We start from the raw sequence: 18,976 nt of genomic DNA, 5'->3' as shown, positions 1-18,976 counted from the left end.
CCTATGGCAGGGGGTTGGAACTGGCTGAGCTTTGAGGTCCTTTCCAAGCTAACCCATTCTATGATTTTATGATCCAAAAGGGGACTATTTTCCTCCTCTGTTTTGAGGCTTGTCTTGGTTTAAAAAGAGCTGAATTTTCTTTCTGCCTCAAAGCAAATTTTAAAAGCAAAACCTCAAATCCTGAAAAATAGTTTCACTACCCAAATGACAACACCCAGCTACACATCTGCAATTCAGAATCACACAATCACAGCATGTCAGGGGCTGGAAGGGACCTCCAAAGCTCACCTAGTCCAGTCCCCCTGCCAGAGCAGGGTCTCCTGCACCAGATCACACAGCAGCACATGCAGGCAGTTCTGGAGTGTCTCCACTAGAGGGAGACTGCACAGCCCCCCTGGGCAGCCTGTGCCAGGGCTCTGCCACCCGCACGGGGAACATTCCTGGTCATGGTGAAATGAAACTTCCTCTGCTTCAGCTTCCACCCAGTGCCCCTTGTGCTGGCACCGGGCATCACCCAGCAGAGCCTGGCTCCAGCCTCCTGGCACTCACCTGCACACATTGATAACCATTGCTGAGGTCACCTCTCAGTCTGCTCTCCCAGCAGCACAGCCCCAGCTCCCTCAAGCTCTCCTCATAAAAGAGCTGTTCCATTCCCTTCAGCATCTTTGTAGCTCTGTGCTGCACTCTCTCAAGCAGTTCTGTGTCCTTCTTGAACTAGGGGGTCCAGAACTGAACACAGAACTCTAGATGCAGCCCCAGGAGGGCAGAGAAGAAGGGCAGGAGAACCTCTCTCAACCTACTAACCACAGCTCTTCTAATCCACCCCAGAATGGCATTGGCCCTGCTGGCCACAAAAGATCTCTGGATTTGAGGAACCACCCCTTTTCCAGAAGCAGCTGGGCAGCTCTCAGCTCCCCAGGTTTTCAGAGGTGGAGGATTTGATAGAGCTGATGCCACAATGAGAGAGCCTCTGGGCTGAAGCAGCTGGGCTGTTTGGTCAGCGGAGTGCGCGGTGATTTGCAGCGGATAGGTGTTGGAAGATGGATGGCACACAGGTTCCTCCTGAATTGATTTTTGCCTTGTTAGTCTTTTAGACTCAACACAAGTGGGAATACACCAATTTCATAATGTCCTTCCATATTACCCCTCCAGGTCAAAACAAAAAGGAGATTGAGTTCACTTCTGCAGCAGGAAACAGGCTGCTGTGATCAAGGCACGGGGAAGAGAGATGGCTGCAATGCCACGAATCCAATCAGGGCCCCTCAGAGTCATGCAGAGCTCCCCGACAAACCTATAAGGCGCTGGCCATGAGGGATGATAATTTCCTTCACTCAGATCAGCCCAAAAGGAAGGTATGAGCAGGCAGCAGGCAGAGCTGGAGCCTAAATTAAATCCCAGGAAAAAGACCTCACCAAAAAAAAAAAACCCAACCCCTCTAAGGCTAATGAAGTTGAATTAAAAACTGTTAAATCAGCTTACGAACAACTATCATCGCTAAGTGCTCGTCCATCACTCCTGGTAGCCAAACAGCGGGCAGATGAAAAGGGGGAGTCCAGCCAACAGTGTGTTAGCACACTTAGCAAAGGGGAAATCGACTATTCTGCCTCACACCAGAAATTAAAAATCAAGCAGGGAGCCAATTTGCTCATAGAGATATTAATAAAGTTCTCAGCCGTTCCCATCAAGTATCAAATAGCTCCCAATTACGGCAGGGTGGGGGGGAAAGGGGAAAGAAAAAAGCATATTACACTCTTTAACAATTCAGTCATTTGTTACTTTCCTTTTTTTTCCTAGGCTGCTTCAAAGAGATGAAATGAAACGAGAAGCAAAAGCAACAATCCCTCCTAGAGCTACTTTTAAATGTGAATTCTGACTTAAAGGAGACTCAGATAGTTCTGACTCCTGCGATGCGTTTACTCAACTCCTTGAATGCGTCTGTGAGGGGATGGTATCGAGATGGATTGCTAAATAATACATGGACCTGACTCAACTGCAATATGAAAATTTTAAGATCTGGGGAGCTGTGCTTCCTTGGCTCTTTGCTGGTTTTCAATACAGCAACCACAGTATTAATGCAAGACCTTTAGCATACTAGAATCCCTGTTAACTAAACTGTGAGGGTTATCACCTCTGCTCTTTGCCTGAAACAAGAAACCATCCACATTAGATAAGATTCCTTCAATATATATGTATTAATGTCAGTGGCTGGAACTAATTGAAGTCAAAGTTTTAAGTGCCAGCAGAGTTGCCACAGCATCCAGTAGTTGTGTTACAAAACCTTCACTAATGCTAAGTCATACTCGAGGAGAAAAGAATTCAAACAGAGTTTGAGATGAAATCTAAAACATGGAATCATGAAAAGAGCACAGCCCTGAGAGGAGAGGCTGAGGAACCTGGAGGTATTTAGACTGGAGAAGAGAAGGCTCAGACCTCATTGCTGTCCCTCCTGAAGGGAGGCTGTAGCCAGGTGGGGTTGGACTCCTCTGCCAGGCAACCAGCAAGAGAACAAGGGGACACAGCCTCAAGCTGTGCCAGGGCAGGTCTAGGCTGGATGTTAGGAAAAAAGATCTTCCTAGGAAGAGTGATTGGCATTGGAATGGGCTGCCCATGGAGGTGGTGGAGTCACTGTCCCTGGAGGTGTTTGAGACAAGCCTGGATTGTACACTTAGTGCCATGGTCTGGTTGACTGGATAGGGCTGGGTGCCAGATTGGGCTGGATGAGCTTGGAGGTCTCTTCCAACCTAGATTCTATGACTTCTATGACAAACTGGTATGGGGGCTAAGAAAAAAAGATCTAGCTTGCCCACAATGGTGAAGATAAAACAGACTGGACTAAGGAATCCCAAGAAAAACATTAAGATGTATGCCCTGGTGAGGTCTTGCTCTCCTAGCTGAGCCCTGGAGAGATGAAGTTTCAGCCAGGAGAAAGACAGGGTAGGAGGATCAGAAAGCCAATGTTTAAGTGTGCTGGAGCAGCTCTGCTCTGGGGGCAGGCTACAAGAGTTGGGGCTCTGCAGCCTGGAGAAGAGAAGGCTTCAAGGAGATCTTGGAGTGGCTTTCCAGGATCTGAAGGGGACTACAGGAGGGCTGGGGAGGGACTACTGCCAAGGTCTTGTAATGATAGGACAAGGAAGAATGGGTTTGAATTGGCAGAGGGGAGATTGAAACTGGATGTTAGGAAGAAGTTCTTTGCAGTGAGGGTGGCACAGGTTGATCGGAGGTCACATTCTGTGCTTCTGTCCTCCACAATCTCCCTGGAGGTGTTCAGGAGCAGGCTGCATGAGGCCTTGAGTGACCTGTTCTAGTGGGAGGTGTCCCTGGCCTATGTTGATCGGAGGTCACATTCTGTGCTTCTGTCCTCCACAATCTCCCTGGAGGTGTTCAGGAGCAGGCTGCATGAGGCCTTGAGTGACCTGTTCTAGTGGGAGGTGTCCCTGGCCTATGGCAGGGAGTTAGAACTGGCTGAGCTTCGAGGTCCCTTCCAAACTAAACCATTCCATGATTCTATGAAGTGGGAACATGCAGAAGTGGTAAACCAAGCAGAAAAGTAATCTCAGCCACATCTCCCCTGGTGCTCATACACAGCAGGGCAGAACAGCACAGAATAGAACAGACACATGGAGGCAGAACAGCAGCTTGGCAAGAAATAAAGAGGCTGAATTTGCTTAACCTGGGCAACGACCTCCCAATTACCTTTCAAAATACTGAGAGCTGGGCTCAGGTGCCGGCTGGGGCACGAATCACAGCATGAGCTGCATGCATGGTCCCAGAGCCAGAGAGGTGTTGAGCCAGGACAGGGACACAAATAGCTCTGGGAGACACATGGTGCAGGAGACCTAATCTGAACTGGTAACTTACAATTACAGGAGTATACTCCAGGGGACATAAATGGGGAGAGGAAAGGTGACTGTTAATGGCACAGAAGCATAATGGCCATTGCTGGCACTTTCAATTTCCAGCAATTTCGAGGCATGCCATGATCTTGAAGCACCCTGAGCAGGGAAAAATTAGAAACAGCTTCCCACCGTGGGCTAATGAACTAATACAAAAGCAGGAGCAAAGCTCATCTGTAAAGGACATGTGCAGAGTACAGCTTCCACTGACAATCTCGGGAGCAAAGTACCATAGAAAGTATCAAAAAGGGGGAATCTGAAATAGAAAAAAGTGAAAAACGACCAAATAGAGAACCAAAATCCAGTAGGAAATCCCAAATGCAAAATTTCATTAGTTCCAGCACATTTCTGCACAGGGGTAGGTGAGCTCCTACTGGAAAGGGGCAGAAGATTGATTTGGCCTTTTTTTGTTTGCTTTTTTATATTCAATCATCTTTTTCTCCCAAATAATCTTTTTCCTCCCAACCATCTTTTTTGGCCCAAATCATCTTTTTTCTCTCAATCACCTTTTTCTCCCAACTATCTTTTTCTCCCAATAACCCTTTCCTCCCAAATTATCTTTTCCTCTCAGTCATCTTTTTCTCCCAAATATCTTTTTCTCCCAATATTCTTTTCCTCCCAAATAATCTTTTTCTCCCAATAACCTTTTTCTCCTAAATCACCTTTTTCTCCCAATCACCCTTTCCTCCCAAATTATCTTTTCTTCTCAGTCATCTTTTTCTCCCAAATAATTTTCCTCCCAAGTATCTTTTTCTCCCAATATTCTTTTCCTCCCAAATAATCTTTTTCTCCCAATAACCTTCTTCTCCCAAACCATCTTTTTTTCCCCTCAATCATCTTTTTCTCCCAGTCATCTTTTTTCTCCCAAAGCAAGGTTCTGTGAATAGGGAAAGATACAACTTCAGAGATAAGCATAAATGGATCTCTTTGTCTCTTATTTAAAAAAAACAGTAAGCCAAGAGTGTTGTTTTTTTATTGTTTCCATTCTGCCAGAGGTGCTGCACCAGCCCCAGTGCCGTACCTCTGGAAGCTCCTTCAGCAGGAAGGAAAGGAGCTTCTCCTGCTGGGAAAAATCAAGACATAGCAAAATGCCTTCGAAACTACCAGTCTCAAGGAGGAGCACTGAGGCACAAAGAGCAGGCAGCTAACAACATGTTCTTTGAAGGAAGGAAAAGAAATATCACAGCAACTACAGAGACTCGGAGGAGAGCCCCAGGATCTTTTCCTTGCTAGTTAACAGGGATGCGAGAGTTGCCCCCAGGCTGTGTTCACCTTTCCATCAGGCTAAGCCTGCTGGGCTCCTTTCATGAATTCAAGCAGTTGTGTCTTACACCATCTGATGAGAAAAGCTGGAGGCAGCAGATGGGAAACCACATCCACCAGGAATGCAACCACTTCTCTTTTGTTTCTAAGGGTGTGAGTGGGAGAAGACCACCATGGCAGAGCAGAACAAGTGTGGGTCCCATCAGCATGGTCCAGAAGGAGAGGGTATTAGGAGGAGGTTCTTCACAGAGAGAGTGATCGAACAGAGCTGGGTGCTAGGTTGGACTGGATGAGCTTGGAGGTCTCTTCCAACCTGGCTGAGTCTATGATGCATGAGACATTTGAATCTGCTCAGGTCTAACCTGTAAACTCACTCCAGCTTCGTGAGTGACTACTAAAGAATGAACACCATTAAAGACCTGTTGGAAGAACTTGGTCAGCCTCAGCCTTACAATAACAAATACTTAAAAGAGAAACAAAGAACCAAACAAAAAGAAGGCTGTGACAATCATCACACTTTAAATGTCTTCTCTTCGTGCAGTTAGTGGAGCTTTGGGCAGTGATATAGAGCACTTTTACTCATGCCTAGCCCCATGAGCTTACAAGGAGGCAAGCAGCTCCTCTGTCAAACACCTTAACATCTAACCGGGACAAAGATGACAAAACATGGGGGAAGACCTTCAGGGAGGAAAGAATGAGAAGATTATTCATAATGAGGGAAGAAGCAAAGTTGCTTGAAGATACAGCTTAATTACAAGGGAGGATTTGGAGGAAGACAGAGAGAAAGTGCTTGACAGAGAACAAGGAGGTGAGCATGGGAGTCACACAAAAGGATGCACAGAGCTGGAGAATAAGAATGGGAATAAATTATAGGAGTGCACATTAACCTCTCTCTGTTTTGCTCCCAGAGACTCGCTCCAAAGGTAAAAAATGCTCTTGGCTATTTGCCACTCCGTCGGTGAATGGGAGCACACACCCCTGCAGCCCATCAGCGCTCTAGATTGCCCTCGTAAATCACTTGTCTCCAGACAATGCAATTAAGCCTAATTAGCCGCTGCCTTTATTCCTAAACAGTCTCTTCCCAAGGGAGACTTTAACTTTTGCTTTCTAAATTAGCTCCAGGAGCTAAACTGATCTCATCTCCTTGGCAAAGGAGCAGTCCATTTCTACCTCGGGACGGGATGCTTTATGCACTCAGGAGGCACATGTTGTGCTCCACGAACACTTCAGATATACATCAGCGCACAGGTTTGGTCCACCAGTGACAAACCCTTCTGCAGATGGCAGCCAGAACTCTTCTGCCTGCGAGCAGCAACTTTCCACCTTGCTGCCCTAAGTGCAGCTCCCTGCAATCTCTACACAGGCTCACAGAAGGGTAGGGGGTGGTGGAAGCGACCTCTGGAGGTGATCAAGTCTAACCCTCTTGCCAAAGCAGGGTCACCTAGGGCAGGCCACACAGGAACACACCCAGGTAGGTTTTAAAACTGCTCAAAGGAGACTTCACAACCTGTCTGGGCAGCCTGCTCCACTGCTCCACCATCCTGACAGCAAAGAAGTTTCTCCTCATGTTGAGGTGAAACTTTCTGTGGTCCAGTTTGTATCCATTGCCTCTCGCCCTGTCACAGTACACCACTGAAAAGAGATTAGCACCTTCCTCCTGACACCACTGAAAAGAGATTAGCATCTTCTTCGTGACACCCACCCCTCAGGTATTTATGAATATCAATAAAACCTCATCTCAGTCCTCTCTTTTGCAGACTAAACAGCCCCAGGCCTCTGAGCCTTTCCTCTTCACAGAGATGTTCACTCCCTCCATCATTCTCACAGCCTTCAGCTGCATTCCATCCAGTATATCCCTGTCCAAAACTGGACACAATACTCCAGATGAGGTCTCACTGGGGCAGAGCAGAGTTGAAGGAGAACCTCACTTGACCTGTATCTGCATGGCTTGGCCAGGGTGGTTTGTTCTGCTGAAACATTCAGCAGACACTGTTAGACTCCAAAGGTCAGTGAGACTTGGACCATCTTAGTCTACTATTCCTAGAAGCATCTTATACAAAAGCAACTTCAGTTCTTTCCAACACAGTGGGTATGAAACAGCTTTTTATGGCTGCCCTTTGTTTCAAACTCACACTGAATCACAGAATAATAGAATCATAGAATCAAGCAGGTTGGAAGAGACCTCCAAGCTCATTGAATCCAACCTAGCACCCAGCCCTGCCCAACCAACCAGACCATGGCACTAAGTGCCCCAGCCAGGCTTGGCTTCAACACCTCTATCGACGGTGACTCCACCTCCCTGGGCAGCCCATTCCAATGCCAATCACTCTCTCTGCCAACAACTTCCTCCTAACATCCAGCCTGAACCTGCCCTGGCACAGCATGAGGCTCTCACCTCTTGTTCTGTTGCTGGGTGCCTGGCAGCAGAGCCCAACCCCACCTGGCTACAGCCTCCCTGCAGGCAGCTGCAGACAGCAATGAGGTCTGCCCTGAGCCTCCTCTGCTGCAGGCTGCACACCCCCAGGTCCCTCAGCCTCTCCTCACAGGGCTCTGCTCCAGGCCTCTCTCCAGCCTTGCTGCCCTTCTCTGGGCACCTTCCAGCACCTCAACATCTTTCTTGAATTGAGGAGCCCAGAACTGTCCCTGCTGAGTGCAGTGGGGATTGGACAGAATCATCTTTAGCAGTCCCTTCCAACCCAATTTCTATGAAGTAACTGGGCCAAGAGGATCTGCTCTGCACCAAAGCACCATCAGGGGGGACCCAGGGCACCTAGTTAAAACGGGCTGGGGGGAGAAGCATGGAGCTGGAGCAGTGTGTCTTTGTCTCAGAGCAGGGTAAAAGTTCACACACCAGAACACTCTGCAGGTCTTCATAATGCAGTAACAAGAAGCCAGGTTTGCCCCAGCACGTTCAGTGGAAAAAGGGAAAAGATCTAAGAGAAAAGGTTGGCAACTCACCTCTGAGTGCACAGAAACTGCCTGGAAACACTTTGTGTTTCTCCAGGTTAGTATGAAATACTTCCCTCTTTGTTTCTAGTTCTTTGATACCTTTTTTCACCCTCTGGCAAAAGCCTGTTGGCCATCAGCTGCTCCCTGCACACACAGCATCGCACACACGGGGGGGAGGTCTCATTTCTTAAACTCTACCTGCTGCTTAGGCTGTGCTAAACTTAAGGCTTGCTAAAGCCTTTTATTTTAAACACTAGGCTGTGTGCAATATTCACTTAATCCTCTGCCAAGGCTTAGCTATTATTCTCCTGTCTGCTTTACATACATTTATTTCCCTTTCATCTGTTTAAGTTGTGCCTTACTTTTCCTCACAGGGATTTGACTAGGAATTTTTATGCTTCTCCTGTCTTTGCAGGTTTGTCCCCTCCTGTCCCTGATGTCAGCTGACAGCAGAGTTGAACCCACTGCACACTTGCAGTGGCAGACAGTCTGCACTGAACACCTGATTTCTCCTGCACCCTCTATCCCACAGACATTCACATCTCATTGGAGCTGACTGGCTTGGAAGGCTTTAGTTCTCCTTTTTATCCATGGAGAAAGTGACAAAGAAAAGAAACACATCTGGAGACCAAGAGGCCAGCCAAGCAAAAATGCCAGGGAGCTGGGGGTGTGCAGCCTGCAGAAGAGGAGCCTCAGGGGTGACCTTACTGTGCTCTGCAACTACCTGAAGGGAGGATGTAGCCAGGTGGGGTTGGGCTCTTCTGCCAGGCAACCAGCAACATAAAAAGGGGACACAGTCTCAATCTGTGCCAGGGGAGGTCTAGGCTGGATGTTAGGAGGAAGTTGTTGGCACAGAGAGTGATTGGCATTGGAATGGGCTGCCCAGGGAGGTGGTGGAGTCGCCATTCCTGGAGGTGCTGAAGCCAAGACTGGCTGGGGCACTTAGTGCCATGGTCTGGTTGACTGGGCAGGGCTGGGTGCTAAGTTGGGTTGGATGAGCTTGGAGGTCTCTTCCAACCTGCCTGAGTCTATGATTCTGTGAAATACATTCTGCTTGAAAAAAACAAGGGGGGGGGAGGGGGGGCAGAGATGGGGAGGAAGGTGATAGGGTGAGAGGGAACAGCTTTAAGCTTGAGGAGGGTAGGTTTAGTCTAGATATTAGGAAGAAAATCTTTACAGTGAAGGTAATGAGACACTGGAACAGGTTGCTCAGGAAGGTCATGAGTGTGTCCTCCTCGGATGTGATCAAGGCCAAGTTGGATGTCCCTGCTGACTGCAGGGGGGGTTGGACTAGGTGACCTTCGGGAGGTCCCTTCCAGCCCAGCCCATTCTAGTAGGTCACTTTAGTGTCTCCCATGTCTTGGAGAACTCCCACAACATTAATTGTACTGATGAGGAAGCTCAGTGGGACAGCAGCAGCCTGCACTGACCAGTTTCAGCAGTGCTTCTGCTCTGCCCAGGTCTTTTTTTGCTTCGAAACCTTCCAGCACAATTAGCCTAGAACATCTTGCATGGTGATATATAGAGCAGGTATTAAAAAAGCTATTTTGAGTATTAAAGGAGGCTGCAGAGGAGGTGAGATCATGAGAGAACAGGAATATATTGGACCCATATATGTCAGACTGATTCAGTTTTACTGCTCTGGGAATAAAGGCAGGGGACTAGCAAAGGACTACCCAACACAGCTGGCTACAGATGTTAATTCAGCTGGTTACAAGATGCAACTTTCAGCCCCCTGGCCCTTGCACTGCATTAGAGAGCTACCCCTGCCTGAACCAGGGAGTGCAGGCTGCTGTTTGCAGTGAGGCAAAGCAAGCAGGGGACAGGGGAGTCTGCAGCCTTCATCCACCAGCCATGAGACCTAAGGACCACACCTTGCTCATGTGCCTAAATCCTTTGCCACGCTGGTGAAATATCAGCTTCCAAAAGTCTTGTGGGGAGGTCACCTATCCATAGAGAAGCCTTTTGTCTGCTGGGATGTGATGTGGTACTACCAAGTAACACCAGGCCTGTGAGGAGAAGATGAGGGAGCTGGGGGTGTGCAACCTGCAGAAGAGGAGGCTCAGGGCAGACCTCATTGCTGTCTACAGCTACCTGAAGGGAGGCAGGGTTAGGCTCTTCTGCCAGGCAACCAACAGCAGAATAAAGGGACACAATTACAAGCTGTGCCAGGGGAGGTGTAGGCTGGATGTTATTAGGAAGTTGTTGCCAGAGACAGTGATTGGAATGGGCTGCCCAGGGAGGTGGTGGAGTTGCTATCCCTGGAGATGGTGAAGCAAAGCCTGTCTGAGGCACTTAGTGCCATGGTCTGGTTGCTTGGCTAGGGCTGGGCGCCAGGGTGGGCTGGAAGAGCTTGGAGGTCACTTCCAGCCTGGCTGATTCTATGATTTCAGGGAGTTTAAATGACAGGAGGATATCAGCTGGACTTAAATTTAATTACCTGCTTACTGTGTGGGCTGAAATGCACAGAAACTACGCCGGGTTTGGTGTTTCTGGTTTTGAATGAAGTTTTCTGGCCACTGGGTGTCATCCTTGATTCAGATGACAGCCAGAGACTTCTCTGCTACCACATAAACCATGCAACTTCCAGAGCAGTTAAATTCCACTCTATTTGATTGTACAACATCCAGCAAATTGCTCTGCATTTAAATCAGCTATAAAATTGAATACTTTGACATAGACAAATTCTCCTTTGTCTCACTGCCTTATTTGGAGACCTGAAATGTCTGGTTGATGCAGGAAAGAAAGAGAAGTAATGCAACCAGGGCATATTAACCACAAACAATTTGATGAGCTATTATCAAATCTCAGGAAATATGAAATAACTGTGATTAAATAATGCAAAAGGCCTAGGCAGGAAGTTTGGAATTATATCCTTAATTGGGCTCCAGGCTGAGAAAGGCTATTTTATGTAGGCAATTGTGTGGAAGGCATTCAGTATCCAGATTCAGTACACAAGTTAATGACTATGTATGAAGAAGCTGGTTCAGGAAAAACTAATTTAAGCTGTTACTTACAATACCAAGTGAGTCCCTTCACAGAAGCTTCAAAATTTCATCAAGAAGGGAGAAGAGAAAAAAAAAAAGACTCAAAGTCCTTGAGATTTCATTCATCCCTCCTATTGCCAGTCTGTGATTTCCAGCTGGCCCACATCGTTTCACTGCTCGGCAGCTCCCAGTGCCCTGAGGTTTGGCTCTAGGAGCAATGCCTGCACCTGGCTAACAGGGAAACACAACAGAAGCCTTAGAAGCATCATAGAATCAAGCAGGTTGGAAGAGACCTCCAAGCTCATCTAGCCCTAGACAATCAACCAGACCATGGCACTAAGTGGCCCATCCAGGCTTTGCTTGAACACCTTCAAGGACAGTGACTTACACATCCCAGGGGTGACAACTGTCACAACTGTTAGCTTGCTGGGTATGAATCTTCATGCAAACAGTGAATAAATTAGAGGTCCTCTAAATCATAAAGATGTATGTTGTGGCTCTGGAGTCAAAAGGAAGGCAGTATCCATCTCAGAGCATAACTTCTGCTCTCCTTCCCTTTCAGCCTCCGAGCATTTGCACGTGGGTTAAGCAAATCAGCTCATGTGCAGAGCAGCAGAAGTTTCTTCCTGACTCTATAGTATTGAAATTGATAAATTTTAACATGGTTTAAAAGATGTGTTGTGAAGAAAGAAGAATGCTTCTGCCAGTTCTCAACTCCAAGCTGTGTTTACAGGCTGAGGGCACTGGGGCTGTTCAGCCTGGAGAGGAGAAGGCTCCAGAGAGACCCAACAGCAGCTTGGCAGTGCCTGAAGGGGGCTACAAGAAGGATGGAAAGAGGCCTTTTGCAAAGGCCTGCAGTGATAAGATAAAGAGCAATGGTTTGAAGGTAGAGCAGAGCAGCTCTAGATTGGATGTTAGAAACAAGTTGGGCTGGGCTACCCAGGGAGGTGGTGGAGTCACCATCCCTGGAGATGTTGAAGCAAGCCTGAATGGGGCACTTAGTGCCATGGTCTGGTTGACTGGAAAGGGCTGGGTGCTAGGTTGGACTGGATGAGCTTGGAGGTCTCTTCCAAGCTGGCTGATTCTGTGATTCCATTCTATGATTCTATGTTCAGAGTATTTTGCCAGCGTTCCCAAGCCAGAATCAGACCAGCTCACAACAGGTCATGTGTCATCCTAATGAGTTGTCTCTCATGGGTGGCTGGGAAGAACTTATCAGCCTTATTTTGTTATCTCCTGGGAGTCTAGACAGTCTGCAACAGCACACAGTGCAGCGAGGCTGCTGACTGTAGCATTATTTCTCTTTGAAACCTGATTTAGTTGCCTTCTTCAAGCTAAAACAAAAGCAAATGCCAGCAATTTCTCCCAGTATCACAGTCAGAAAGGAAACGTTTACATTTGTTGGTGCATTAAAAGCAGGAATTCTACTGCTCCTCATGTATATCCAGGGAGTGCAGCCACAGAACACTTTAAACAACAGGTGGTTTGTGGATTTATTTTCTTTCACTGCAGCTATCCTCAGTTGATATCAGAGCTTTCCATGGATTAGCCAGTCTTTGAGAGCACAGATCTCCATGTAATGCTTTCTAGCTTCACCAGTGGATATAATTTTAATGAAAACAGGCCAGTATTAAAGAGCTATTAGAGGCAGAGCTGAAATTGTCTTTGATTTTGTTCACCAACCAAAGACTTCAATGATTTTTCAAAATCCATTTTTAAAGGAAGATGTTAACTATTCTCTTTGCATTAAGCAGTCTCACAGGCAGGATTTAAGTTGCTTGTTCCTAATTTTATAGCCATTCTCTTTCATGATTAGTTTAGAAGTGATAGCAGACTCCAAGGAGGAAATGTATTTAAGAGGAGAGCACGTGCATTAACAATTTCAAACTTCACTATTAACCAACACATCTGCAGCAACAAAGTCCAATGAGCAGATGACCTGAACCTGCACACACTCCTTTCATTGAGGCACTAAGGCAGTGAACAATCACAGAATCCTGGAATGGCTCAGGCTGGAAGGGACCTCAGGGATTGTCTCCTCCAACCTCCTCACCATGCCCAGGGACACCTCTCAGCTACGCTCAGCTGCTCAAGGACTCATCCAGCCTGGCCTGCAACACCCCCAGCAAGGAGGCAGCCACAGCCTCCCTGGGCAGCCTGGGCCACACTCTCATCACCCTCACACTCAACAACTTCTTCTGCTCTGCCTCAGCTTCAAACAATTCCCCCTTGGCCTGCCTCTAGATATCCTCTGCAGCCTTCCTGCAGGATCCCTTCAGGCACTGGCAGGCAGCTCTGAAGCCTTCTCCTCTGCAGGCTGCACCCCCCCAGCTCCCTCACTTGTGCTCGCAGCAGAGGTGTATTAGCCCAAAGAGTGTTTTCAGCAGCAGGGAATTTCTTCTGCCTCTCTGCATAGCTGCACAGACACCTGTGTCTGTGGCCTGTCTCTAGCAATCCATAACCTTTCTCCTTTTCAGACATGGACTCAAAAAAGGAAGATCATTTCCCCGCCCGCCCCTCCCAGCACCTTTCCTTTGGGTACAGGAGCAATACTTACGCCGGTTTAATGCTCCTGGAATGCTTCTCGTGAATGAAGGCACCAGCCAGGCCTCCTGCTCCAGAATTCAAATACTGCAAGGAATAAATCACCAGGCACACATCACACTCATTATCTGTAAAATGTACCTTCCCTTCCTTCATCTCTCTATAAAACACACCAGTTTTAACATCCCTAGTAGCTTCAAACTGAAGGTCTTAGCATATGTCTTAAAGTGCTGATGCAGGTAAAAGCAGATAGCATTTTTTTCAGACTGGTTCTAAAAATAACCTTCCTTGGCTCACAGTTGAGATCTGAAGCCTAACAGACAAAAGGCTAGAAAATTGGTATGGCTGCAACAGCCCCCATGTCTTAATGAGCACTCAGAGCCATCCAACAGCCCGAGCATGCCTCTCCGGTTTGAATCACAAGAGACACCAAAGGAACTCCAGATACATCATTTCAGATCACAGAACAAGGTCAGTTTAGGCAGGAATCTTCTCTTATTTAGGAACAGTTAAGACAATCCTATAGCCCCAAGCATTTTCTCAGTGTGGGAAGTGAGAAAAGAGCCTCTGACCCTGTGACCCACAGAGCAGAGCGTTTCTGAGCAGAAACTCGGCCACCACTAGCAGCTGTCTCACATCCACAAGACCTTGCAAGTCATTGTTACTGCTCTCTTGCTCCCTCTCACAGCAAAGCCAGCACTAAAGCCCATGTCCATCTCCTCACTCTGGCTAGTCTGAAGCGTCAGCCAAGCCTTGATCAACAGTTCAGGTGCAGTCCTTCCTCATCTGACCTGCTTGCTGACCCATCAGGTGAGTGACATTATGGAAAACAGTCTCAAACAATGAATCTGTTTTACCTTGTAGGAACACCAGCAGGCAAAGTCTACTCCCCAGTCATGCAGACTAAGTTCTACATTCCCAACAGCATGAGCCAGGTCAAATCCAACAAAGCAACCCTGCAGGAAAGAGATAATTAATTAGTGTACTGCATAGCAAGGTAAGCATCATTACAAAATTCTTCTGAAATGGGAAAAAATACATCTTCAGAGCTTTACTTGCACCCAGTGCTGCTGTCCCCAGCACAAGGAGGACACAGAGCTGATGGAGACAGTACAGAGGAGGACACAAAGATGCTCCAAGGGCTGGAGCAGCTCTGCTGTGAGCACAGGCTGAGGGAGCTGGGGGGTTGCAGCCTGCAGAGGAGAAGGCTGCAGGAGCACCTCAGAGCTGCTGCCAGTGCCTGAAGGGATCCTGCAGGAAGGCTGCAGAGGGACTTGTGCTGAGGGGTCTGGAGCCAGGCCAAGGGGGAACGGTTTGGAGCTGAGGCAGAGCAGGGTTAGAGTGGAGCTGAGGAAGAAGTTGTTGAGTGTGAGGGTGGTGAGAGTGTGGCCCAGGCTGCCCAGGGAGGCTGCTTGCCTCCTGCCTGGGGGTGCTGCAGGCCAGGCTGGATGAGGCCTTGAGCAGCTGAGTGTAGGTGAGAGGTGTCCCTGGGCATAGTGGAGAGGTTGGAGCAGATGAGCCCTGAGGTCTCTTCCAACTTGAGCCATTCTCAGATTCCACAACAAGCTATAGGCAGATACATTATTGCCCACAATGATGCCAGTCACTCATGAACACCTAAATTCCACCATATACTTCAGGTCTCCTTGGCTTGGGGCAGTCAGATGGGTGAGAGCATCCTATGCACCACAAGGACCTTTACGGACTTTTGTATTTGTCCCTTAAAATGTTGGAAAAGAATTTGGTCATTTCTCTGTGACAAGCATCATGTCTTCCATGGCTACAATTTGCAGAGAACAGTGAGGAAAAGAACAGCAACAGTAATACTACTTATAGTAACAATAGTAACAGCTACAACAATAATCGTGATGATGAGAATGAAGAGGAGAATGATGAGGATGAGAATGAGGAGGATGATGAGGAGAAAGATGATGATGAGAATGAGGAGGAGGAGGAGGATGAGAATGAAGACAGGAATGAGGAGGAGGAGAAGAACAAGGAGGATGAGAAGGATGATGAGGAGGAAGAGAAGAATGAGGAGGAGGATGAGAATGATGGGGAGGAGGATGAGAGTGAAGATGGAGATGAGTAGGAGGTGAATGAGGAAAAGGATGGGGATAAGAAAGATGGGGATGAGGAGGATGAGAGTGAAGATGGGGAGGAGGAGGTGAATGAGGAGGAGGATGGGGATGATGATAATAATGAAGATAATTATTATTATAATAATAATAACAACAATAATAATAACCTAAACAAACAAAAGATCCCACAAAGAAAACAAAACCAAACCAAAGGAAAACCATCAGTACAAAGAATGAAACCAAACCAAGGCCCAGCGCTGTTCAGCTCAGGAAGCAGCAGTTCTACCCAGCCAACAACCACTGGATGGCAGCAGCTTGAAAGTAAAAAGCTGTTCCAAGTTCTTGCTACCTATTTAGGCCCAGAGAAATAAAAGTGCCTGTTGGTGCTGAGACTACAAATGAAATGCTGGTTTGCATTTTGTTTTTAAAAGCCCAACAAGCCTGCTCACAGGCAGCGTGGTAGAAGCACAGGCTCCAGAAACATCAATGTCCAGTAATAAAACAAAGGAGGGTTGGGGTTTTTAACAACCTCTTGCTGTTTCTTGCACAAAGGGAGCCTGAGCTAAATTACTTAAGCAGCACTTTGGTATATTTAATCTTCTGCATAAACCAGACACCAATTTGAACGAAGCAGCCTTTGGAGGAGCTGGGACTCTAACACCGATAGACATGTCAGAGAAGTTAGCAGCTGAAGGACTTGCTCCAAACTCATGGGAAGAAAACTCATTGCCATAGCATTTGCATGATCTGAATGTTGGAAGCAAACAGCTCAGCCTCCATAGCCTTGGCTTTGCAGGGACACACAGGCACCATTGGAGTGGGCTGCCCAGTGAGGTGTTGAAGCCAAGCCTGGCTGGGGCACTTAGTGCCATGGTCTGGTTGATTGGCCAGGGGTGGGTGCTAGGCTGGGCTGGATGAGCTTGGAGGTCTGTTCCAGTCTGATTGATTCCATGATTCTACGACACAGAAAAGTGAGCTAAGACAGATGAAGCCAAGAGCTGAAGCTGATGCAGAGGAGCTGAAGCAGGATGAATGCCCTTGGGAATGCTTTCACTCAGAGACAGAATGGCCTTGGTTCAGAGAAATAAGCTACAGCAAGCTGAAGGCAATCTGCTATTGAACACAAAGGCATTGGTAGGGTTTTAAAGCATTAACTTCCTAGCTCCAGGTGACTGAAGGTATCCCACACCTTTTTTTCTGTTTTCTTAAGAACTGCTATGAGAGATTCATTGGTTGCAGTAGAGAGCAGGAATAACATGGCACAATGCATGTGGCTAGCAGCACGCTAGGAAAATTAAAACCAATTAAAAACCTCACTGCATTGCTCATCAAAAAAAAACACCAACCAAGCAGGACAGGCTGAGAGAGCTGGGGCTCTGCAGCCTGGAGAAGAGAAGGCTGCCAGGAGACCTTGGAGTGGCCTTCCAGTGTCTGAAGGTGACAGGAGGGCTGGGGAGGGACTGGTGACAAGGTCTTGTAATGACAGGAGAAGGAGAAATGGGATTGAACTGGCAGAGGGGAAATTGGAACTGGATGTTAGGAAGAAGTTGTTTGCAGTGAGGGTGGTGAGACACTGGCACAGGCTGCCCAGGGAGATTGTGGTGGACAGAATCACAGAATGTGATCTTTGATCAGAGGAGGTGTACAGGACCAGGCTGGATGAGGCCTTGAATGACCTGTTCTAGTGGGAGGTGTCCCTGCCTCTGGAACTGGATGAGCTTTGAGGTCCCTTCCAACCTAAATCATTCTATGTAAAAGGTGACAAATGAGGGTATAAAGAGTAGATTGGAGGTAGGATGAGATCCCCTTAGGGCAGCAGCAGGTTGGATGCCCTTGTGGTCACAGCCCTGTAAGGAGGCTCCATAGGCACACCTATACCTGTAACCTCCATATTCATAGACCTTCCCGGGCACTAACACTGGCTGCCACCCACACCATGGGGGAGTTGTAGGCTTGATATTAGGAGGAATTGTTGCCAGAGAAGGTGACTGCCACTGGAATGGGCTGCCCAGGGAGGTGGCAGTCGCTGTCCCTGGAGGTGTTGAAGCAAAGCCTGGCTGGGCACTTAGTGCTGTGGCATATTTGACTGGCTCGGGCTGGGTGCTAGGCTGCCCTGCAGGAGCTTGGAGTTGTCTTCCAGCACGGCTGACTCTGTGATTCATGCTCTGCCAGCCCTCCTACAGGACGGCCACCCGTGGCTCATCTTCCTGCCCTGCTTTAGCTGCTCCCCACCGCGCTGAAAGCGACTGGCAAGCCCTGCTGGGGCACCATTCGAGTTGCTGGGAAGGCAGAGCCTGGCACCGTGGGCTCAGCGCTGGCAGGGCTCCGGCGCCGTCTCGGCGACACCCACTCGCACCACTTCGTTCAAGTTGTCATCTGCGGCGCTGGGGGGGTGCTGGGTTTGCTTTCCCGGGGAGGCGTCTGGCACTCGAGTCGCACAAACAGCCAATGTTTAGCCACACAGATTGCACGGCACAAGCAAAACAAACTCAAACAGCTCTCCCCTGCGCCCAGCCACGCAGAGCCAGCGCTGCGTGGGAACGGCGCTTCCCCAGGCGAGGGGGGAACGGAGCTCTCCATCTGCTCCGGGCGCAGGAGAGGACGTGTGGCTCTCTCCCCTGCCTCTTCCCTTTCATTCTCACATCTAAAAGTCGTTTCTGCAAAGCGTCTGGGTAGCTGCTGATAACCAGCAGGTAACAACTCAGCATGGACAGTGACATTTGGAGAGAGGGAGAGAAATGAGAGCCTCTCACCGGCGAAGCAGGGACACTGAGGAAGGGAGACAGGAAGAGAAATGAAGATGAAGGAACTTGAAGCTCTTCCCACTGGGACTGGAGAGATTAAAACACTTTTCGTAGGGCACAGAGTCAGGGGAAAGCACAACAGCACTTATGAAATTCAAACTGTATTTGAGAGCTGGAGCCTTCTGAAAGGCAGCCTCGGCCCCTGCGTCCGCCAGAGCAAGCTCCAAAGCACAAGGTGAGGAAAGCTGCTGGTCCTCCTCAGCCTGCCGAGCTGCCTCTTGCACAATACCTAGTAATTTTGATTTATCTGAGAGACCCAAGATGGAAAAATAGCCTGAGGTCATTTTTCAAGCTTAATTTAGTTCGTTTAATATTTAATGACTTAATGAAGCTGTCTATGCGTGGAGCTTTCACTCCGGGAGGAGTCTGAACGCACTGCAGAGAACTGAGGCAATTGGCTTAAAAAATGTAAAAGGAAATCAGTAACTTAATTCATAAATGATTGACCTCAGGAA

At 48.1% G+C, this 18,976-nt stretch overlaps 1 protein-coding gene across 1 annotated transcript in view; it reads right to left on the bottom strand.

The window, feature by feature from the left end:
- KYNU (kynureninase) overlaps positions 1 to 18,976 on the bottom strand; it is a 74,059-nt gene that overhangs the window by 19,814 nt on the left and 35,269 nt on the right. The window contains exons 8-9 of the mRNA XM_064166247.1: positions 14,494 to 14,592; positions 13,650 to 13,723 (exon numbers count right to left, since the gene is read on the bottom strand). Coding sequence (XP_064022317.1) covers positions 13,650 to 13,723; positions 14,494 to 14,592 — 173 coding nt within the window. The remainder of the gene's footprint in view (positions 1 to 13,649; positions 13,724 to 14,493; positions 14,593 to 18,976) is intronic.

This window comes from Pogoniulus pusillus, chromosome 2 (genome assembly GCF_015220805.1).
Source record: "Pogoniulus pusillus isolate bPogPus1 chromosome 2, bPogPus1.pri, whole genome shotgun sequence".
NCBI lineage: Eukaryota > Metazoa > Chordata > Aves > Piciformes > Lybiidae > Pogoniulus > Pogoniulus pusillus.
Note: the sequence above shows the minus strand (reverse complement) of the source record. Positions and strands in the feature narration are given on the sequence as shown.